Source organism: Papilio xuthus, unplaced genomic scaffold, assembly GCF_000836235.2.
Source record: "Papilio xuthus unplaced genomic scaffold, Pxut_1.1 DF826776.1, whole genome shotgun sequence".
Taxonomy (NCBI): Eukaryota; Metazoa; Arthropoda; class Insecta; order Lepidoptera; family Papilionidae; genus Papilio; species Papilio xuthus.
This window is the reverse complement of record NW_013531873.1, coordinates 1,265,359-1,291,052: the sequence shown is the minus strand read 5'-3', so window position 1 is coordinate 1,291,052 and position 25,694 is coordinate 1,265,359. Positions and strand designations below refer to the sequence as shown.

The 25,694-nt window shown below is 34.4% G+C and overlaps 1 protein-coding gene and 1 non-coding gene across 5 annotated transcripts in view; both read left to right on the top strand.

Moving 5' to 3' along the window:
- Positions 1–9,915: 9,915 nt before the first annotated feature.
- The window catches only part of LOC106122899 (uncharacterized), a 60,419-nt gene continuing 44,640 nt past the window's right edge, over positions 9,916–25,694 (top strand). For 3 of the 4 annotated variants that reach the window (XM_013319050.1, XM_013319047.1, XM_013319049.1), the window contains exons 1-2: positions 10,879–11,130; positions 19,223–19,603. In XM_013319050.1, coding sequence (XP_013174504.1) covers positions 19,230–19,603 — 374 coding nt within the window. In that variant the 5' untranslated portion in view covers positions 10,879–11,130; positions 19,223–19,229. Of the gene's footprint in view, positions 10,113–10,878; positions 11,131–19,222; positions 19,604–25,694 lie in introns of those variants that run through there. The other variant, XM_013319048.1, reaches the window with a different exon arrangement.
- On the top strand, positions 19,793–19,864 carry TRNAA-CGC (transfer RNA alanine (anticodon CGC)). The gene has a single exon. It is a non-coding gene; the product is annotated as a tRNA-Ala (tRNA).

Sequence of the window (25,694 nt, the reverse complement as noted above, 5' to 3'; positions counted from 1 at the left end):
TTTATGTTTTATTTACAACGGATAACATTATATGATAACTTTAAACTTATTTATACTTCATAGTTGTCACCAGCAACTTAATCTACGCGGAATTAAAAATCTTAAAAAGTAGTCTATGTGTTCTTCCAGATTATGTTCTATAACTATGATTTGAGAGATACATGCTCTATTCTAGAGATACATATTTAACAGTGGTAGAGCCCGCTTTAAGATCTTCGCACGAATTGTCCCGTCTCGCCCCGTGAAATACCACGACCACACAGAAGACAGGCGTCAAGTGGAAGCTATTCCAACTACAGTCTGATGAGTGTGCGTCCCGTGGGCCTAATTTAGTCCTCTTTCCCTTCCCACCTTTTTCTTATAAGGAAAGGATGCGAAGTGGAAGTGGACTTTCCGGATGAGAGGATGCATGGAAAGGGAAGATATTTTCTTTCTGTGCTTCCTGTCCTTCGTAGATTAATGGTAGGCAACGCATATGCAATTGCGTATGTCTATGGGCAACGGTCACTTCGCTATTTCAGCGATTTCAGGTGGCCGCTCGCTCGTTTGCCACTTTGATGTAAAAAAAAAATACCTTTTAACAAACATCCATCTAAACATTCGCATATATAATAATCAAAGAGATAATGATACGCATTTGACATGTGTTTCGATTTAAGACTACATTTATCCAACCTTCTTATTGTGAAGGAAAATATCGTGACTATGACTTAGGCAACTTAGGGTAAGATCCGAGCCCCTCCGTGGGGATGTATAGTGAGCTTACTTACTCCGCTGGCGCATTGACCCAAAGTAGGTCTTGGCCTCGGACACAAGAGATTGCCAAAGTCGCCTGTCTTGTATAGTGAGCTGATGATATATTTTTAATACAATTAGGCGAAGCGAAGCGACCGGTGCCTTAGACATACGCAATTGCATATGCGTTGCCTACCTTTAAACGATGGAAGAGAGAATGCACAGAAAGGAAATATCCTCCCTTTCCATGCATCCTCTCATCCGGAAAGTTCAATTCCACTTCCAATCCTTTCCTTATAAGGAAAAGGGTGGAAAGGGAAAGAGGACTAAATCAGGCCTCCGGGACGCACACTCATCAGACTGCACGCGGAATTGCTTCCACTTGACGCGTGTTTTCTGTGTGGTCGTGGTATTTCACCGGGCGAACCGGGTCATTTCGTGCGAAGATGTTAAAGCGGACTTTACCACTGTTATGTTTACAGTTAAACTTATTTAAATCAGAGTGTAAGAAGTCACAGGCGATAGCTAGTATAAAAAGTGAGTTACAAACGTGTGTGATCATCAATTTTAATAACAATGATATATCTGTCTGAACAATCAACGCCAATTGGAATGATTTTCTGTCTCGATTAGGTACGTCAATGTCTCGAATAAACGGAGACATTGGAATATTATTTGTTAATTAAAAAAGAACAAACTGATTGCCAGTATTTACTGATTTCTAGCAGTGGTGGAGCCCGCTTTAACATCTTCGCACGAATTGGCCCGGCTCGCCCTGTGAAATACCACGACCACACAGAAGACAGGCGTCAAGTGGAAGCTATTCCAACTACAGTCTGATGAGTGTGTGTCCCGGAGTCCTAATTTAGTCCACTTTCCCTATTCACCTTTTTTCTTATACGGAAAGTATGGGAAGTGGAAGTGTACTTTCCGGATGAGAGGATGCATGGGAAGGGAGGATATTTTCTTTCTGTGCATCCTCGATTAAAGGTAGGCAACGCATATACAATTGCGTATGTCTATGGGCAACGGTCACTTTGCTATTTCAGCGATTACAGGTTTCGCTCGTTTGCCACCTTATGATATAAAAAATATAAATGGATAGGTTATTCTAATAACTACAGCTTCGTTCCAGTTAATTCTATTTCTTATTATCCTTTAGCGTCACATGGCGGAAATCAAATAGGCACAGAGAACAACGGTTTATAGCCTGTCTATATGTCAGTGGTACCACAATATAGGAAGAATTTCAATCGAAACTCGAGCGAGGAAGTCGTTGCTTCGTTGTTTTTTGAGAAATCTTACTAATATTATAAATGCGAATGTTTAGATGGAGAGATGTTTGTTTGAAATTATCTACGGAACAGTTGAACGGACTTCGTTGAAATGAGGCATAGATGTAGAACATAGTCTGGAAGAACTCATAGAGTACTAATTTTTTTTAACAATATGTTTTTAACGGAGATTTTGAACTCGGAAACCCACGATAAACGTACGGTGTCAATTCGTATTCTTTGCCTGGGTGTCAAATAATCTTACTAATATTATAAATGCGAATGTTTGGATGAATGGCTGAACGTATCTCTATGAAATTTGGCTTACATATAGAACATAGTCTGGAAGAGCACATAGGTTACTTATTATGTTTTTTATTAATAACGCGCGCACAAAGTCGCAGGCGACATCCAGTACAAATTTTTAATTTTGATTTTTTTTAATAAGCGAAGCTGTTCCAGGTGGCTAGTTATTTTATTGTTAAGTAAATCTAAGAATCGTATTTTAAATGCGTGTTTATGAATTTGAGGTATTTATTTAGGTCAGTATACAGGAGGCAAACAGTGCGACCAAATTATAGAGCTACCTGGGCGGGCCCTTTGTTGACATATAGGGTGTTCAAAAATACGAAAAATTACGATATATAATAAAGATACCTTCGAGGTATTTCCATACTTTATTGTGTCTGTTTAAGATAGATTAATTTGAATACTGACGCCTATGAAGTATCGAATTAAAATTACATGAATATTAATGTTATACTTAATGGACAGTTGTCATAGTGTCGGACCGTCGCGCACAATTGTAATTCAAAATCTAAATTTTCGAAACTAAGAAAAAAAATCTTGATCCATTTTATTCAACTACTAGCTGTCGCCCGCGACTCCGTCCGCGCGGGATTCAAAGTAAATGTAGTCCGATTCTCGGACCTACTCAATATGCTCACAAAATTTCATGAGAATCGGTCAAGCCGTTTCGGAGGAGTATGGGAACGACAAATTGTGACACGAAAATTTGTATATAAGATACCTTGTGAATTGTCAAACTAATCTATCTTAAATATATAACTATAGCTCGTATATAAATGAAAGTATATAGCACATAGTGAAAATAAGGTTTTAAAATTCACAGACGCGCCGCTAAGACATTACGTTCAAATTATAGACATTACGAATGAGATATGTATCCAAAGGTATTGTTATCCATTCTCGCTGGTAAATCACTGTTACTAACCTTTGATTATAGAGAAATGGACTAAGCAAATAGTCAGGTGCATTGAATATAGATATTTTAAAAAGTAACAGTAAGATGGCATCTTTTAGAACGCATCATCATCATCTCACTATACGTCCCCACTGAGCTCTGAGTCTACCCTAAGTTAGTGACTAAGCCATAGTCAATGCCGGCACAGTGACTTCACACATATCTTTGAATTTATTCTCAGATAAGTGCAGCATCACGATTTTTTCCTTCACCGTAAGGACATAAGATAAATGTACATATGTAATTCGTGTGTACTGGCGCAACACTAGCCTTACTAAAATGTCAACGTTTATGTCCCCTCACTAATCATTCTGACACTTGACTTTGTAATGAAAGTGCGCCATTCGCGCCAAAGCATTGTAACTAAAAATGGCAAAATTCAAACCCAGGAGTTGCAGACAAGTTAAGTGCTTAACCCCTAGAACGTATACTGACTCCAAAATAACAAATCAGAGAGCACACAAGCCATTGTAGAGCTTATTGATATGTATTCAACAGAATGTGCGCTTGACAGGTCCTGTCTCTTAAAAGTCAAAGCCAGCTTCACAGTTTAGATGCGGCTCGCAGATGTAACTTACACCTAACAGTACTAAGTTAGGGTTGCCAACTATTTGAAATAAGAAATCAATATACAATTTTTCTTTCTTAGCGACATACAGAGACTTTGTACTAATGTTAAAATTCAACGTTTAAATGAGTACTCCTTTTATTGTTTTAAAAAATAAAGAAGCAAACTAGCATGTGGCCTAAATTCGACGGAATAGCGAAGCGACTTTTACCCATAGACATCTGCAATTGCATATGCGTTGCTTACCTTTAATCGACGGAGGACGGGACGCACAGATTTCCCCTACCTAAACGTTCACTCTTCTGTCAAATCTACTTCCCATTCTCATCCTTTCTTAAGGGGTTAGGGAAGGGAGAGAGTACTAAAATTAGGCAGTAACCGTCCTGATTGATATTTAAGTTCAACAATTAATCGTCTATTTTTTTCTTGGAATTGAAGAATGTCCTAAAAGATATGAGTCGTGTGGTCACCCTACAATAAGAGACAGTATAGTAAACTATGCAATCTAGATCGTTTGTAACTCTCACCGCCAGAGGGCGGAATAGAGCTAAGGGCCCCTTAAAATTGTTTTCGATTTGACAATATCCCAATATTAAATATACTAAGTCTAAAACTAAAGTAAATAAACACGAATACATAACGGTGAAATATTCTATTAATACGTATGTATTAGGAAAAAACTTAATTAATAGCATATGTGTTCTTCCAGACTATGTTATACATATATGCCAAATTTCATAAAGCAATGCAGCCGTTCTCGATACCTTCAAACAAACATCCATCCACACATCCAACATTTTTAAAACAATCATTCACATTAATTTTTAATTAATTATTATTTTTTTGCACACCCTGTATAACAAGTTAATAATTTGTCTCGGTCATTTCGCCACCCTGTACAAAGCACTCATCGTGAGAAAAAGGTGTCAATTCTATATTACATTGCTTTTGAACTGGACGATAAAAAAAAACTTATCGCTTACTGTTGGTTTCGATGGACGCATTGTATCAAATATATTGTCATCTCTTACATTGTCTTTAAAAAGAGAGGGACGTCAGCATATTAGAATAGAAGCGTGTGTTAGAGTTGATCATTGGTTAAAAGCAAAAGGTTCCGTAAATCTTACTAATATTATAAATGCGAATGTTTAGATGGATGTTTGAAGGTATCTCTAGCACGATTTAATAGATCTCGTTAAAATTTGTCATACATATAGAACATAGTCTGTAAGAACACATAGGCTATCAATTAAGATTTATTTTCCAATTCGCGGAAGTCGCGGGCGACAGCTAGTCTTACTAATATTATAAATGCGAATATTTAGATGGATGGATGTTTGTTTAAAGGTACCACCGGAACGGCTCAACGAAACTTGATGAAATTTAGCACAGACGTAGAACATAGTCTTAGCTACTTACTATTTTTTTTTAATTCATCGCGGATGGAGTCGCGGTTGACAGCTAGTATGTAATCCATGTCGTAGTATTTCACCGGCCTATTCGTATAACCAACATATTTTGATCTGTTAAAAGGTACCCTAAAAATATCGTAACATAAGTCAAAAGACGCCGATCGAATTGAAAGCAAAAAGAAAAAAAACACGCAGTCAAGTGAGACTCCATTCACTCTCGAACACCGATATTCTATCTCGTCGCATGAACAAACTCTTTTATATCTGACAGATACAAATTTACTTTTTATTTTTTTTTTTAATTTTATTCATAACTTATTTATGGCCAGTATAACTGTTTTTGAGGTTATGGTTTGCATTAAAAAAATATAGTAGCCTATGTGTTCCAGACTATGTTCTATATGTATGCCAAATTTCATCGAGATCCATTCAGCCGTACAAGACATACCTTCAAACAAACATCCATTTATCCATCTAAACATTCGCATTTATAATATTAGTAAGACTTTTCATTAAAAAATATGGTAGCCTATGTGTTCCAGACTATGTTCTATATGTATGTCAAATTTCATCAAGATCCATTCAGCCGTACAAGATATACCTTCAAACAAACATCCATCTATCCATCTAAACATTCGCATTTATAATATTAGTAAGACTTTTCATTAAAAAATATGGTAGCCTATGTGTTCCAGACTATGTTCTATATGTATGCCAAATTTCATCAAGATCCATTCAACCGTACAAGATATACCTTCAAACAAACATCCATCTATCCATCTAAACATTCGCATTTATAATATTAGTAAGACTATTCCCAAATTTTTAATAGGTCTATATGAATAAAATTGGTACGTACGTAATATCGAGCAAATGTATAGTTCATATACAATGTATTTACGTAGATGATATGGGAAAACCAATGTGTTTTAAATTTTTTCCTGTCTGTATTCCGCGTTTGTACCAAGCAATCTGCAGAACGGCTGGGCCGATTTTGATGAGACTTGTAAAGAAAGGTAGGTTATGCACGAGGGCATAATAAGACTAATTTTTTTAATTATGTGCTTACGAAGCCGTTTCTCGAGATTAGTCAAAACAAACGCGGACTAACGGACAGACATACATACAGACAAAAAAGTAAGTACATTAGGTAGGTATATTTATTAGCAACGCGAATATATTACGTGTATAAGAAATCTATTTTTTTCTCTGTATTACATACAGACACTTCGATTTTATCAATCTAGTTCGTTTGAAATTGTAATGTTTGCTTACCCTCTTAACGTATTTATAAAATTCTAAATTCAAATTTTCAAACTGCATTCTTAGAAAACGGTTATAACAACATTGCGGAAAGCGCGCGAAGAATATTTATTATTCAGCCAGTAATACTTTTTTCTTTTTAATCTATTTTTAAAAACAAAAATATACAGTTACATACTTGCCAGTAACATTTCAAAATGAAACCACTCTAGATACGATTCTTGGTTTATTATCTCACTAGCTGTCGCCCGCGATTCCGTCTGCGTGAAATTAAAAACTAACACAATTATTAGCCTATGTGTTCTTCCAGACTATGTTCTATATGTATGCCAAATTTCATTAAGATCCGTTCAACCGTTCTGGAGATACCTTTAAACAAACATCCATCCATCTAAACATTCGCATTTATAATATTAGTAAGACTAGTTATATTATAAACTAACAGGAAATTGCGAATTAAGGATACTAAGTTTTTTTGTCATTTAAGCAAAGCACATACAGACCTGGTTACTAATATTATAAATGCGAATCTTTTGATGGATGGATCGATGTGTGAAGATATCTCGATAACGGGTGCATGGATCTCTTTGAAATTTGGCATAGATATAGAACATAGTGTGGAAGAGCACATAGTCTATTGATGTTAAGTACAAAATCCGATACTGTGCCGGTGTACTGGCGCAATAACCTTACTAAAATGTCGTCGTTTATGTCCCCTCACTAATCATTCTCACACTTGATTTGGTAATAAAATCGCGCTATTTGAGCCAAAGGCTTCTTACTAATAATGTCTAAAACTAATTAAGTTTTTTTTAATTCACCTCGAACGAAGTCACGGGCGACAGCTAGTATAATTGTTTTCCAACTAGAACTTCATAATTATACGTTAAAACAAAACATATTATCATTCGCTCGATACAAAATTATCTATAAAAATAAATTGCTTTATCGATAACCTATAACATCACTAGCGGAAACAAAATCGATATACTGTTTTCGTGAGAGCACAGCACTAAAATTAATTGACACATATTATAGTGCGACCAATGAACATGGCCCGGTAACGCGCTATGAATTGTTATTACCTATTTCAGAAACACATACACAAGTCATGTTTGTAACCCAGAGGGGTAGACAGAGACCACGCACCTCCATTTGGTGTGGCGAACTGCATGACAATACGACAAGTTCCTTGTCCCATGTAATTTTTTATGCCATTTTATAAACTTACTAGCTGTTGTCCGCGACTCCGTCCGCGCGGATTTAAAAACAATCTTAATAAGTCTATGTGTTCTTCCAAACTATGTTCTATATGTATGCTAAATTTCAGCAAGATCCATACAGCCGTTCTGAAGATATCTTCAAACATACATCCATCTAAACATTCGCATTTATAATATTAGTAAGATATGTATTTACTGTTACCAAACGTGATAAAACGCTTCTCATCGATCAAATGTGGTTAAACAAAATGCATTCACTACAAAGCGAATCCATAACCAACTTCAAAAATGTATAGAACTAACAACTTTGGATAAGTCACGTGATTGTCGTCAGTTCCATACATTTTGGAAGTTCGCTATGGAATGGCTTCGGAGCGAATACACTATGTCTAACCACGCAGATAATTGTTAACTATACCGGGTCACAAAAGTGTGTCGTACTATACATTTTATCAGAAATCGATGTTATCTTTACGAATGAAATATTTAAATAATTAAAAAGTTATCACAGATTATCTATATATCTTAATAACAAATAGAGAAAGCGGAAAATATTATTATATGTAGCTGTCGCCCGCGACTCCGTCCGCGTGAAATGTAAAAAAAACTTAATTAGTTCCTGGCAATTACTGGAATTTTTCTCAACTTTTAAAGCTTAGGCCTCCACGAACATTTGAAGACCACGATAAGATAAATCAGTTCAGCCGTTCTCGAGTTTTAGCGAGACTGACGAACAGCAATTTATTTTTATATAATACTAGCGGGCCCGACAGACGTTGTCCTGTCTACACGTCTTTAATTTGAATAAATTAATATGAAGTTAATATTTGATGAAAATTGTGAATCTAAACCATTCCCAGATCCCCTTGAACACACACAAAAAATTTCATCAAAATCGGTCCAGTCCTTTGAGAGAAGTTCAGTGACATACACACTCACAGAAGAATTATATATATAAAGATATATAGATTTACACATAACGTAAGTCTTTACAACTAAATTATAATTTAAAACTTATCCATATCAAATAAACAATCATTGAAAAAACTCAAAAACTAATTGTCGAATTTTAACAATATTTTCTAAGTGTCGTTAGAAGTATCTACATTAACACACTATGCCGACATATGACACTACGCCGGTGTACTGGCACAACACTAGCCTTATTAAAATGTCGACGTCTATGTTCCCTCACTAATCATTCTGACACTTGACTTGGTAACAAAAGCGCGCCATTCGCGCCAAATGATTCTAACTAATGTCGGCAAAACCGCGGGCCTAATCAAAATTTTATCATAGAACAAAATCTTGTTAATTAAACATTATATCTAACAAAAATAAATTAGGCAGCGATTATACAGACGATTGCTAAAATACGATTGATCTTGTTCCGATATTAATGTTTGTAAGCCCCCTGTAAGTTTTATGACAAAGGATTGTTTTACAAAAAGGTGTAGATTATGAAACAAAAACTATGTTTAAATATTAAAAAAATCTATCAAAAACTTTTAGAGATATTTGAATAAATGAAATAATGACATTCCAGGACACCTGTATAATGTAAATATACTAAATTCTTACGCATATCCTCTTTTACATGACATAATTTTTGATCATCCGTTATAGCATGTAATAAAAATTCAAAAAAACTAACCTTAATAAGTTGTTCTTCCAACGCCATTTTTCTTTGTCAAATACACGTAAAGTACACTATTTTATTTCACAAAAATACAAAATTATTAACTAATTCACATTTACATAAACATTTCTAATATTTAAATTGATTTAGTCAACGATTTTAAGTCAAATCTTATTAATATTTTTTATATTTAGTTTTTACAATTTAACAACACACATGACCATGGACGGATCTATTAAGAACTAAATTCGATATTTCGTTTCTCAAAAAAATTGGAAAAGTACCCTTCTTTTTTTAAAATGATTTATTTTTTCCAATTTACACAAAAAATATCCTACAATTTGCGTGGAACGGAATTTAAAATCTAAAATAAAAGATTAAAAAGTAATAAATAAAAACATCAATACATTCACATATTTGTAATATGAGAAAGCAGATTATATGCACAAAACGTATACTTTGGCGTCCATATAGCTATCTCATTTTTTTGAAAGAGAAGGAAAGGGATAATTGTTTTGACAAAAGAAACTCGCAAGACAATCTGCCGGTGTAGACTTCAAATGTTTTGATGATTTAAGTTATGATAAATGAGTTTTAAACCGCGATTGTGCATATAACGATGTGTTTCTGTGATCTATTTTTAATCCTCTTTCACTTCGGAAATGGATTTGATAGAAGAGTGGACGAAAAAGGGGAAATATTCTCTTCCCGTGCATCTTCACCGTCGATTAAAGGTAGGCAACGCTATACAGATAGCATTCGCTTTAATATTTCGGCGAATTAAGGTAGCTGCTTGCTAGCTTATCATTTTATGATATTAAAAACTAACTGTAGCCAACGACTACGTCCGCACAGAATTACAAACATACTAAATATGCATAAAAAATTCATAAAAAATCTATCAAGCCGTTTTGGAGAAGTATGGTATCAAACATTGTGACACGAGAATTTAATACTAGTCGTCGCACGCGACTTCGTCCGGTTGAAATTAAAACACTTAATCCAGACTATGTTCTACATGTGTGCTAAATTTCATCAAGATCCCTTCAGCCGTTCTAGAGATACCTTCAAAACATTCGCATTTATAATATTAGTAAGATGTACTATGCTTTAATTTCTTAGTATTTCTACTGTAATTATAATCAAAACCATATTAAAGATCATAACTTTTGTAAGAAATCATATTTTTTAACACCAAAATACCTGGTGCTGGAATTATTAACCTATGCAACCGCGTGGTGTGATCTTTGTAAACTAATTTAAATATAATAAAACATAAGCTAAATTAAACCTTAACGCAAGCGAATAAGTAATAAGTAGGAGTATATTTAAATTTGTCGTTACATATACCATCGACAATTTTAAATACTTATATGTTAAGCAATAATAATCCTTATGCAGTAAAAAATAAGGTGGACATTAAGTGCATATTGTGTTATTGGCAGTAACTCACCGGTCATTTCGATGCAAGTACAACTTCAGTATCGGGCAAAAGCCCAACTCGGACGGATGTGTAATGTGTTTAGTGACTGTACGCTCCCGCCAAAAACTTACGAACAAGTTCAACCAGTTTTGTTTTAACACAAATTATATGATTTTTTTTAATTAAAAGTGAAAATTCTTGCAGTTGATTTAATGTGAAGTTTTTTTTTGTGAAATTATCGTTTCGCGACTGTAATTATACGTTTTTGGGTGAATTTAGAATGCAAAGATATTTTGTAACAAATACAATTTAAATTGGATTCTGGAAAGGTATTGTATTGAGTTTATAAAATTTTATTCTATTTAATAAGTTTTTTTCTTTTTTATATTTTTAATTATTAAAAACTTATATAAAAACGGCTAAAGCACTCTTAAACATAATTAAAAAAGTAAAAAGTTAGGTTATATTTTCTTAAGTGTGCCAAAATTTTCGATATGCGAAATCTTAATGAAAGTTGAGCTTTTCAAACTCTATCAAATAAAGAATTAGTCAAAATCAATGGAAATAAGAAAATATAATTAATCAGTCAAAACTAAATTACACCAAACTAGCGCCTTCTTGCGTAATCTGGAAGAACACATAGGCTACAAATTAAGTTTCGATTTAATTTCGCGCGGACGGCATCGCGGGCGACAGCTAGTCTTATCTTACTAATCTTCTTACTAATTATAAATGCGAAAGTTTAGATGGATGAATGATTGAAGGTATCTCCACAACAGCTGCATAGATTTCGCTGAAATTTGGCATAGACGTAGAACATAGTGTGGAAGAACACATAGGCTACTAATTAAGTTTGTTTTTAATTCCGCACGGACGGTACCGCGGGCGACAGCTAATATTACATAATTCTGAGAAGGCCTTTCTTAATTTCAATTTGAAAACAAATAAATCATTTGTTCGTATGATCTTACTAATTACAAAATAAATAATCTGTGGGAATGGTACTGGGCACTTATAAAAAATAAACATGGGCGGTTAGAGTTATAGGTTATGTTATTTTTGAGCCGCAATATTTTTAATTTTATTTTTTATATCATAAAGTGGCAAACGAGCGAGCGGCTATCTGAAATCGCTGTAAAAGCGAAGTGACCATTGCCCAAGACATACGCAATTGCATATGCGTTGTCTACCTTTATTTCAAACTTTAGTAAAAGTTATTTTATAGTTACGTGTGATGAATTCAAATACTATCATCCGTGTCTATTACGTTCCAGACTATGTTCTATATGTATGTCAAATTTCATTAAAATTAGTTGAGCCGTTCCGGAGATACCTTCAAACAAACATCCATCTAAACATTCGCATCTATAATATTAGTAAGATATTGATTTTTTATTTATTCTAATTACAGCGTGTGATTTATTCGTATACTAGCTGTCGCACGTGAATCCGTCTGCGCGGAATTAAAAAAAACTTAAGTAGTAGCCTATGTGTACTTCCAGACTATGTTCTATATGTATGTCAAATTTCATTGAAATTTGTTGAGCCCTTCTGTAGATACCTTCATACATCCATCCATACAAACATTCGTATCTATACTAATATTATAAAACAGAAGAGTTTGTTTAAACGCGGTAATCTCAGGAACCAGAAATCAGTCCATTTATAGAGGAAGGCTTTAGGCTATATAGCAATATGGTGCGACCAATTGTTTTTTGAATATCGCGCGGACGGAGTCGCGGGCGACAGCTATAATCTTAGTAAGATATACCTTTTTTTATTAAAAGTTTTAAGGCATATATGCAGGTTAAGTCTACTCTTACAAACTTCCGCAATATACGTAAAAATTAGAATAAATATTTCAACGGAGTACTCTGTGAATTAAAATGTTTAGACAATGGAATCCTTTAATAGGTCTTGTTGATAAGTTGTTTGGAGTAGTCAAGGAATTAAATTACATACCCACCTTGGGGTAGTATTTAACATCTTTCTGTTTTCTTTGACGAGTTTTAGACATATTTTAGGGCTAATTAAAGAAAAAAGACAGTTGATGTTTCATCAAAATTCAACACAATAATAATGGACATAAAATATTATTTATTTTTTTTTATTTTTAAATTTCGAATTGAGAATTGCTTAAGTTTTTAAATTTCGATTAAATATTTATTGATGTTTCATCTTCCCTTTCCTTTTTAAACACTATCGATGTTATAAAAAATCGTAATAAAATCGATTTTTAATAATAAATTTTCATATGTTTCAATTCCAAATCGATTTATAACTTTAATCGATGTTTTATGTCACATCATAATTATATATTAAATTGACTCTACCTTACATTTCCATACTTCTCTATTATCCGTTATATTTGAATACACTCCCTTATCCTCTTTTTCCATACTACATGCAATTAAAAACATAATATTAATTATCTGTGTTGCGTCAATGGCGCGAAATGTCAGATGCCGGTGGGATATGTCAAGTGGTATTCACTTGACATTGAAATTAAAATAATTGGCGCCAATTTCGTTCGGTAACAGCTGTCAGTGATTTGTATAGATAATAAAATGATGAGATTTATCGATGGTTTTATTTTTAGATATGCAATAAAATTGTTTTTTATAAATAAATAAAGACCATCAAAGTTATCAGATCCAGTGGGCAATTGACTTAAAAACATCGATAAAAGTGAATCGATTCGGACTTCAAGCGTATATGAATCGAATTCAGTTATAAAAATCGATTTAAACAAAAAGTGTTCGATGATTCAATATTCAAGATTGACATGATTAAAATAAATTATGTATTCGAAATTAAAAAAAAAGAATTGTGCAGTTCTAAATTCAAAAAAGTTTATTATTTTAAGGTCGCCGTTATGTTATGTTGTTTGATTTTGATATTGTTAAATGTGATTTATTAACACGTTGAGCGCCACACGTATTTCTTAATCCCGTTCAGGCCACGAGCGCTGCTTATAAGCACTGGTATACATATACCTAAGCAATAGTATACATTTTTAATGCAAAATAGTGTAAAATTTTATAGTTCTCATGTCACACGCTGTCAGCCACCCATGGTTGACGCGGCCTAAACAGAAAGTCTAGTGTCAGCCACCGATGGCTGACGTGGCGCTCAACGTGTTAAAATAATCCATTTTTCATATTATAAATGCGAATATTTAGATGGATGGATGTTTGTTAAAAGGTATCGCTGAACGGATCTTGATGAAGTTTAAAATAGATGGAGAACATATTCTTGAAGAACACATAGGTTACTAATTAAGTTTGTTTTTAATTCCGTGCGGACGAAGTCGCGGGCGATAGCTAGTAGTTATTCATTACTCGCTACTCGACTAAAACACTAGTCTGTAGTCAACCTTAACCGCGATAGTAGCGCCCCTCACCGCTCCAAATAAGTTAAGCACACTATCTTACTAAGATAAATGCGAATGTTTAGATGTTTGTTAGAAGGTATCTCCAGAACAGCTGAACAAATCTCGATGTAATTTGGCATACATATAGAACATAGTCTAGAAATATACGTAGGCTATTATTTTTTTTAATTTCGCTTACTGATTGATAGTTATGTTAAAATTAGTCTAAACCCTTATTAGCCTAGAGTTTCAATTTTGATACCAATTTTTTAAACGGAATGTTCACATTACTGTTAGTTTTTTCATAGGTTGGCTGTACCTATTTTACTGTTGTATAATATTCTTTCTAACGAAATTAAAAAAAAATCATTATTGTTTTATTTTATCAAGCAAACACAGTAATCTTTATATATATAATTCTTCTGTGAGTGTGTATGTCACTGAACTTCTCTCAAACGACTGGAGCGATTTTGATGAAATTTTTTGTGTGTGTTCAAGGGGATCTGGGAATGGTTTAGGTTCACAATTTTGTCCGCTGGACAATGTTTTTTTAATAAATTTTTAATTTTTTGATTTTGGTATGTTTCACATTGGATCCGACAGACGGCGCTACCATCGCAGTGTCAAATTTTAAATAATATTCGAATTAAAGACGTGTAGACAGGACAACGTCTGTCGGGTCCGCTAGTATTAAATATGAATCACTTTCGTATGTAAATCAGGCTACTAAGGGTTAAATATTAAGGGTTGTAGTTTACACGTGTTGAATGAATATTAATTAATTTCAGTACTAATAACCTTAACCGATTTTATATACATTAGGAAATTTGAATAAGAATGAATACAATAATGAAGTTTCGAAATAAATAAATTATACGTTTGTCTATTGACCTAGTTTTGAACGTAGTACTATTACGTCTCTAGTTGTTCCCGTACGACTCAATACATATGAAATTCTATTCATTATTCCACATCATCATCAGCTCACTATACGTCCCCACTGAGGTTCGGAGCCTACCCTAAGTTAAGGGTGATTAGGTCTAGTGGGGTTGCGGCCGAAAGCAAAAGCGTGTCCGTGACCTCGCCATCATGCGTAGGAGTAACAGAGGTTTAGTGGGTATGCTTCCCATTTGCAAGAGAATCCCGTGGCTACCGTACCCACCCCCCCAGGGCACTGATTAGGCCAAGTGCGGGTTGACTTCACACATATGTTTGAATTTCTTCTCAGATATGTGCAGCATCACGATGTTTCAACGTAAGAACGTCGGATAAATGTACATATGTAAATTGTAAAACGAAAAACACATTAGTGCATGGCTGGGTTCGAACCCAGGACCTTTCTTCTTCCTTCATTATTACACAGAAAAACTTTATTTTATTGTTTACAGATGTAAAATAACTTAATAAGTAGTCTATGTGTTCTTCTAGACTATGTTCTATATGTATGCCAAATTTCAGCGAAATCTGTTCAACTATTATACCTTCAAACATCAATCCATTTAAACATTCATATTTATAATATTAATAAGATATGTAGAGCGTCGGTGGCTCAGAGGTAAAACACTTGACTTGTCTATAGGTCCTGAGTTCAAATCCCGCCATGCACCAATGTGTTTTTTACATACATATGTACATTTATCTTCCAATGAAGGAAAATATCATGATGATGCATATCTGTGAAGGAATTCAAAGATATGTGAAGTCACTGGGTCAGCATTGACTATGACCTAGTTAACTTTGGGTAGGCTCCGAGCTTAGTGGTGATGTATAGTGAGCTGATGGTAGGATAGATGAGCGTCTTATTGCATATTTTTAGCTGACTACAAAAAGAAGAAGGTTATTAATTCGTTTGTATGTTTTTTTATGCAGTACCGCGTAACCCAGCATCTGGCTTCCTATTTTGAAAATATTTTTTTATGTCTGTATCTTCAGGCGCCTAGAATCGGGCCGTCGATTTGTGGTACGATAACTTTAACTCTAACTATTGAATCACGCGACGTTACGTCACAGAATAACGGTGTATGTACAGTCAAGTACAAACTGATTACACGTACAGTTCCATACAAAAGTGTTTTAAAATAAACATACTAATATTATAAATAATATTAGGTATCTCCAGAACGGCTGCATAGATCTTGATGATATTTAGTATAAACTAGCGGTCGCCCGCGACTCCGTCCACGCGCAATTATAAAAACATAAGTAGCCTATGAGTTCTTCCAGACTATGTTCTATATGGTAAAATCGATATCCGTGCAGCCGTCCATTCAAACATTCGCATTTATAATATTAGTAACTTGATTAGTATGATATAGAACACATCTATTTTTTATTATTTCGTGGGTACAAAGTCGCGGGCGACAGCTAGTATGTATAAGGCAATTAATTCTTAGAGTTTCTTGTACGCATTCGGTTACATCAGCTTCCAAAATGGTAGCTGTTCGTAGAAATGCCACATCTAGACGCTCGCGATGTTGTTCATTGGTGTGTTGGGATATGTTTATTGTCCTATTGAGTCATGTATTCCTGGTACTTTTTGATACATTACTATCTCTCGCCCGCGATTCTGTCCGCGCGGAATTTAAAAAAAAACATAATTAGTAGCCTAAAGTGTGCGATAACGCCCCCTTGTGGGCGCTGTAGGTCTCAAGTTGCGGGTTATAGTAAAAGTTTCCTTTACAATTCTCCGTTAATATACATATATAGGTCACAATAATAAATTCATTTAATTTGAAGTTATAGTGGTTTTTAAAAATATGTGAAAATATGGGGGCGCTCGAAAAATATTTTTTCACATAGTGGGCTGTAGACAAAATATGTTGGGAAACACTGTTCTACATCTATGCCAAATTTCAGTAAGATCTATGCAGCTGTTCTAGATACCTTCCAACATCCATCCATCTAAATTTTCGCATTATTTAACTAGGCCATAGTCAATGCTGACCCAATGACTTCACACATATCCTTGAATTGCTTCACAGATATGTGCATCACGACGTTTTCCTTCACCATAACGTCGGGTACATACATATTTAAATCGAAAAACATTGGTACAAGGCAGGATTCGAACCCAGGAGCTGCACAAGTCAAGTGCTTTAACCCCTAAACCAGCGACGCTTAATCTTCTTACTAATATTATAAATACAAAGGTTTTTATGTATGTTTGTTAGAATCTCCAGAACGGCTGCATAACCATAAAAGGGATAGATGTAGAACATAGTGTGAACACGCAATTTTTTTTTCTAATTCAGTGTAGACGTACTCGCGGGTGTCATACGCGCGTACACAAGGAAAATTGTTTTGAGCAAACATGTTTTTAATAATAATATTAAATTACGACTTATGACATTGAACTAATAAACGATAAGATGCAATACAATAATCAGTTATAACGTCTATAAAGTATGGAATTAATTTTATATGAAGATTAATGTTGTACTTAAGTTGTCATAATTTCGGACCTCGACTCGATTGTTTTTAACAGTGGTAGAGCCTGCTTTAATATTCGCATCTTAGCACGACTTGTCTCGGCTCGCCCGGTGAAATACCACGACCACACAGAAGACACGACTCAAGTGGAAGAAATTCTACGTATACAGTCTGATGAGTGCGTCCCGGAGGCCTAATTTAGTGATCTTTCCTTTCCCACCTTTTATCTTATAAGGTAAGGATGCGAAGTGGAAGTGGACTTTCCGGATGAGAGGATGCATGGAAAGGGAAGATATATTCTTTCTGTGCATCCTCCCCTCCGTCGATTTAAGGTAGGCAACGCATATGCAATTGCGTATGTCTATGGGCAACGGTCACTTCGCTATTTCAGCGATTTCAAGTGGCCGCTCGCTTGTTTGCCATCTTTTGATATAAAAAAATACATAGCCAAATATCTGTAATTAATTAAAAAATTACTAAAAAAACCTAAGTTATATTACTTATTTGTTCGATTAATATTATAAGACCGATTCTCGATAGTTCATAGTTCGTTGTTCACGTACACTCCGATACTATGACAACCGTCCATTAAGTACAACATTTATCCTTAAACAAAATTAATTCTATCATATTCGTCTGTTCTCAAACTAAACTATCTTAAGACACAATATAATTTCTTTCTTGAGTTAACTGAGAGGTATTCTAGAAAGTTCTATGGAACAAAATTAATTTTTCTATATATAAAAATTGGGTAAAAATCACCTTGAAACATCCATCAAATTAGTTTACGTAGATAAGACATCACGCTTTGTTGACGTGTGCGATGTAATCAAATATACACCTAAAAACAATAGTCATAAGTTCTATAATTGCTTGCAGTGTTTAATTAATTATAATTTTAATTTCCATGTTTTAAATTAGTTAATTCAACGATTTACTGTTAGTTACTAAAACTAAAATCTTTGTATATCGTCAATCTTATCATTTATCTTTGACGAAACAGAGATAACAATGTTTTAAACAGTAGTAGTAGATTTTAGTATCAGAAACCCATGTTAAGTTGTATCATCATCAGCTCATTATACGTCCACACTGAGAGTCTCAGAGCCTACCCTAAGCTAAGGGTGATAAGGCCATAGTCAACCACGCTGTCCAAGTGCTGGTTGGTTGACTTCACGCATATCTTTGAATTTCTTCTCAGATATGTGCAGCATCACGATGTTTTCCTCCACCGTAACGTCGGATAAATGTACATATGTAAATCGGAAATCGAAAAACACATTAGTACTTTGGTAAGTTGTATACGGAGTTTGAATTCATATAATTTTATATAATAGTGATGTGTCACGATGTCGTTTACTTACTATTATTAACGATTTACGCGTTACTTTTTGATTAATGTGAACATTTCTTAAAATTTTATAGCTAGCGTTTGACCTTGACTTTGTCAAGCCTTTAATATTCTCGTGTCTATCAGCTACCTTCTCGTCAAAGTCCGGTCAAAATCGGTCCAACCGTTCCGGAGATAACCCAAAACAAACGCGATCTTGCAGACAGACGGACAAAAATTTTATAGAAACTTTATTCCATAGTAATTAATATAAACTTTCTTTCCACAGATTAAAAATGGAGTTGAAATCACCTAAAGCAAAGAAAAAGTCGTCTAAAATATCATGGAAGAAAATGTTCCGGTCTCCGATACTCTTGTTTCTCCTACTCGGTACATCAAGCTGTGACCATGAAGTGACAAGTGACATTAACGGAACTGTCAAATTTGACAGCTCGAATAGTACGAATTTGAGGCTAAGGCATATGCATATGCAGCCAGCTAACGTAACTTACGATAAACATGTTCTTAGTGATATTAAATATTTAAGACGTCATTTGAATAGGGAAATTATTAATTTTATTATGACAGACTATTTATTGGACGGTGAAGTGGAAATAAGAGTGCATTACAACGGAATAACCGCGAAGGAGACTTCAGTCGGCGTTAACGGGTGAGTTTTATTTAGCGCCATCTTTTGGTGAAATTTGGAAACTTTTATTATTGCTTAAAATATTTTTTTCATGTCTTATTAAAGTGGAACAGTCAATAATGTCTAAAAGAAAGATACATACGTAAATATATAATAATTTTTGTTTGAATGTTTTAAAATACGGTCACTAAATTCGCAGTAATAACTACAGGGGGTGTAACTCAGCGGTAGAGTGTCTGCTTCGCATGCTGAAAGTCCTGGGTTCAAATCCCAGCACCTCCATATATCTTTTTTTTAATTTTATGCTTATCTGCAATTTTTATAGTCAGTAATAGTATTTTTTAAATAATATAAACAAAAAAATATTAAGTTTTTTTTTATTTTAGATTTTTAAATCGAAATAAATTATAGCCTTCAGTTAAAATTACATACAGTTTGTCTCATTATCAGATTTTTATTTAAAATAACAAAACCCATAGAACAAAGAGGGATAGGCAGAAACCACGGAATTTAGTCTCGTCTTGGATCTAGAATACATATAAGAAAAGTTCGGATGCTTTTAATAATTCTTGAGTTTTATCTTATTAATATTATAAATACGAATTTTTAGATGGGATTGTCAGAATAACTTGGCATAGATGTAGAACATAGTCGGGTGAGAACACATAGCCTACTAATTAATTTTTTTTTAAATCCGCACGGACGAAGTCGGCCAGCGATAGCTAGTCTAATATTATAAATGCGAATGTTTAGATGGATGTTTGTTTGAAGATATCTCTTGTACGGCTGAATGGATCTTGATGAAATTTGGCATACATATAGAACATAGTCTGGAAGAAGACATAGGCTACTAATGTTTTTTTTTTTTAAATTCTACTCGGATTGACATTTCTACATAATCTAATTTATTATAAAAAAAATAATTATAAAGTATTTCTTTGAAATCCCGTTCAATTGCCTTACTTTCCTAAATTAAGTCTATTCTCGAATCATCCGTGTTCTGTCAATTAACGTTTAGGGATGCCATCTTGTAAACAAAAAGGTTCTTGACAGACAGACGGACGGACAACAAAGTGATTCTATAAGGGTTCCGTTTTTTTCCTATGAGGTAAGGAACCCTAAAAAGTCAAGTACCTAAAGTTAATTGGTGTTTTATCACTCAAACTGATCGATTAATCGTAGGTTTCTGATACCAAAATATCTTTATACTAGCTGTAGCCCGAGATTCCCTACGCGCGGTATTAAAAACTTAATAAGTACCCTATGTGTTCTTCCAGACTATGTTCTAAATCTATGCCAAATTTCAGCGGGTTCCGTTCAGTCGTTCTACAGATACCTTCAAATAAACATCCATCTATCCATCCATCTAAACATTCGAATTTATTATATTAGTAAGATATCGTCTTCTCTTTTCAATTTCTTTGACAAAACAGAGTTAACAATATGTTTTAAACGGGCATTTTGTTTTCAGAAACCCACAGTAAAGAACACAATTAGAAGTTACTAGTTGTCAGTGTCAATGTCCGCGTTACTGATCTTTAAAAATTAACAAACGTACTTCTGGCACATACTAAAATTTAAAAAAAAATGTTTCGTTATCGCAAATACATAACGGAATATGATTTTTATCTCTATGCATTTAATCGTTCGATTACTAATATTATAAATGCGCATGTTTAGATGGATGTTTGTTTGAAGGTATATCCAGAACAGCTGAACGGATCTCGATAAAATTTGTCATACATATAGAACATAGTCTGGAAGAACACATAGACTACTACTAATATTTTTTTAATACCATGCCGATTGAGTCGCGGGCGACAGCTAATTCATATTAGTAAGATTGTGGATTTCCATTGTCAAAATACTTCTAATTATCATTGTCATCCCTTTCTGATCTCATCTAAACAAAAGAGACAGCAATAAATTTCACATTTACTTGTGTCGTGTTAACCAAAGATGGCCGACTTTTGAAATGTCAACGCGTTTTGTACCGATTCACTTCTTGAGCATAGGCAATCAATTCGCAATTTAAAATTAACTACCCAAAAAAACATAACACGATCTTGGCACGGCGGCGAATGTGCTTCTTTTATAGTCTGTGCCTTTTATTTATTTAAATTAAACCTTATTTACATACAAATAAGTACTATACTAAATGCTTGACAGCGCTTGACTTTTGGTTTTTTTTAAATTCGAAAATAATACGCGTTTTTTAGATTTATGTCAAAGTCAAATTGTGTTCGCGCCAAAATGTTACTCGTATTGAATATTTTGACAGCTAGGACATTTTTTTTTACCAATTTAACTCCAAAACTGCTGCACAGATTTGTTTTAAATGTATAATAATGATTAAAGTCTGGAACATAAGTCCCGCGCAATTTTTTTTTTTCGTAGACGAAGTCTAAGGTCTAAGGCCTAAACCAAACAACTTTATAAAGACTAGCTTTTGCTCGCAACTTGCGGGCGGAATTAAAAAAAACAATTCTTTAATTCCAGTATTTTTTTTATATATTCGTTACATACGAAAATATCTTTCCTCTTTACAATCTTACTAGTATTGTACATACGAACATTTGGATGGATGTTTGTTTGAAGATATCTTCATAACGGCTGCATGGATTTCCCTGAAATTTGTCATAGATGTAGAACATAGTATGGAAGAATACATAGGCTACTATTTTATTAAATCCAACAAAGACGGAGCCGTGGGCGACAGTCAGTATTAGTATAGTTATATGAGTCAGGTTAGGTAAGTAAAAAAACGGTTTTCAACTTTATTAGTTGTAAGTTTTAATTATAGTACCTTTTTATTTATATTATCTTTTTAAATATTAAAAAGATAAGAATAAACCATATTATATCATACCATTCAGTGTTGCTACATTATAAATTTATAAAGACGCGTACGTTAAAATAACTTTTGATCTAGTTATAATTAACGGTTATTACCCGTTTACGCATAGTTTATGACAGCCGCTTTCTTATACGTTATTATAAAGAAAGTATATTTACTACGGGTTTCGTGTACCGGAAACAATTATGAAAATATGCTCGTATTTGTAGTTAAAGAATTTAATTTACTATCCGCTTAGGATCGAATTGTAATTGTCACCGTAAGATATAGAACCCAAGAAGTGTATGCATCATCAGCTCACTATAAGTGCACCACTAACTCGGAGTCGTTTTTATATCAAAAGGTGGCAAACGAGCTAGCGGCCATCTGAAATCGCTGAGATAGCGAAGTGACCATTGCCCATAGACATACGCAATTGCATATGCGTTGCCTACCATTTAATCGACGGAGGAGGGGATGCACAGAAAGATAATATTTTCCCTTTCAATCCATGCCCCATCGCTAAAGTCCACTTTCACTTCCCATCCTTTCTTTATAAGAAAAAGGGTGGGAAGGGAAAGAGGACTAAAATTAGGCTTCCGGGTCGCACACTCATCAGACTGTACTTGGAATTGCTTCCACTTGAGGCGTGTCTTCTGTGTAGTCGTGGTATTGCACCGGGCAAGCCGGGGAAATTCGTGCGAAGATGTTAAAGCGGGCTCTACCACTGTTACCAACACCACCCTAAGTTAGGTGACTAGGCCATAATGCTGGCCCAGTGAGTGACTTCACACATATCTTAGAACTTCTTTACAGATATGTACAGCAACACTATGTTTTCCTTTACCGTAACGTCGGATAAATGGGATTCGAGCCCAGGACCTACAGACAAGTGCCTAACCCTTGAGCCAGCGACGCTCCGAATGTTTGCGTATAACTCTTTTTCCACGTAAGTTAATGCGTGGGGTAGATCACCCTTGTTAGACACTTGCAATGAATTTTGTCTCCCCCTGTATCTTTCCTGGTGTCTGCCTTTCGAACTTATGATTTTGGATATATATGCATAGAAATAGATTCTACATGCTTTTATATGTCACCGAACAATTGTGAACACGGACAGTTTGTGAAACGACTAAGTATGGATGTTTTTAGAAAAGTCATATGTAATTGTTTAAATTAAACTTTAGTATAGTAAGTAAATGATTATCAAAAAGACAAAGAATTGTAACAAAATAAACCGAAATATATCTTACTATAATAATATTATAAATGCGAATGTTGAATGTGAATGCGAATGAAGAGCGTCGGTGGCTCAGTGGTCAAGCACTTGACTTGCAATCATGTACCAATGTGTTTTTCCATTTCCGATTTACATATATGTACATTTATCCGACGTTCTTACGGTGAAGGAAAACATCGTGATGCAACCTGCACATGTCTGAGAAGTTCAAAGATATGTGTGAAGTTGGCCAGCGTGGTTTGACTATGGCCTAATCACCCTACACGACGTATAGTGAGCTGATGATGACGAATGTTAAGATGGATGTTTGTTTGAAGGTATCTCCAGAACAGCTGAATGGATGTCGATGAAATTTGGCATACATATAGAACAAAGTCTGGAAGAACACATAGGCAATTATATCTTTTATAATTCCGCGCGGACGAAGTCGTGTCACAATGTTAGTTACTATCCTCCGAAACGGACCTTATGATATTTTATATGCATATTCAGTAGCTCTGAGAATCAACTACTATTAATCCCGGACAGAGTCGCAGGTGACAGCTAGTTTATAATATTCTTAGTTTTCAGCCAAAGAGAAACTACAAATGAAAAAAATTTATATTCCAAGAAATAGTCAAATTCGTGGATTGTCAAAACAATGCTTTGATGTTTTACGAAGTTACGAGTATAAAATTTTAATGACTATCTTTATTTATTCAAAAAGGATACTGTTACTAGATTTAGTGGTTTAAATAGGCTATTTGTAGTGTAGAATAGTAATTACTAAAATATAGTGATTCACAAACTTGTCTCGTAGACCAAATTCAAAAGTTATACTTATTTCCGAGATTTATTTCTTACTAGCTGTCGCTCGCGTGTCTCGTGGAATTAAAAAAAACTATTCGTCGCAGGCAAAAGACGCGCTGGACGAAGAAAGAAATCGTGGTTGCGAAATATCAAGGAATGAACGAATGTTACCAGCGTGGAACATTTATTTCGCTTGGTACAAGATCGGCGAAAGTTCACTGAGCTGACGGCCAACCTCCATTAAATGGAGAGGCACCTAGAGAGAGAGAGTTTAGTCGCAGCGTAATGTTGTATAGCATAAAGCCTTCCTCTATAAATGGACTATCCAAAAAAAAAATATTTTACAAATCAGACCAGTAGTTCCTGAGATTAGCGCGTTTAAACTCTTGCGCTTTATAATATTAGTATAGATTCAATTTGAGAACTCCCTTTTTCTTCACACAGCCAGTCTTTGTATGGACGCCAAGGAGTAAATCTCGACTACTATGGGAAATTTTAAAAAAAAAAAATTTTTTTAATTGATTTTTTTGTTTGCGATTTAATTTAATTTTTTTTTTAATAATCATCATTTTTTTAATTGGTTATGATAAAAATGCCATGGTTTTTTTTACTTACTTTTTTTCTCCGTGACTTTGAAATAAAAATAATATGTCTGCATAATCTATGCTCTATAAATACTCTTCCGTGAAAACGAGCGTGCAATACATTCGACTGTTCAAAGTGCAACGTTTATGCTATCTTGTTTATATTTATTTCATTTGATTAATCGCCATTCGGAATTCAAAACATGTCTGTCAGTTATATGCGAATGGTTAACATTGTATATATTTTCTTTCCTAAGTAATGCTACCTGTTCATGTCTGAGAAGAAATTCAAAGATATGTGTGAAGTCAACCCGCACTTGGCCAGCGTGGTTGACTATGGCCTAATCACCCGTAATTTAAGGTAGGCTCTGAGCCCCTCGGTGGGGACGTATATTGAGCTGATGATGATGATAATGATGGCGTTAGGTTAATAAATAATATTTTTGTTTAATTACAAATTGATTCATAAGAATCTTGGTTATCAACTTTATGGGCTTATATCGTTAAAATGAAGAAATACATATATTGTTATAAATCGTAAATAATTCAAATTTCAGCGACATCCATGCAACAATTCTGAAGATAGCAATCATTCATCCATCACTCCTAACAAAGGGTAGGCTCCGAGCCGCTCAGTTGGGACCGTATAGTGAGCTGATACTG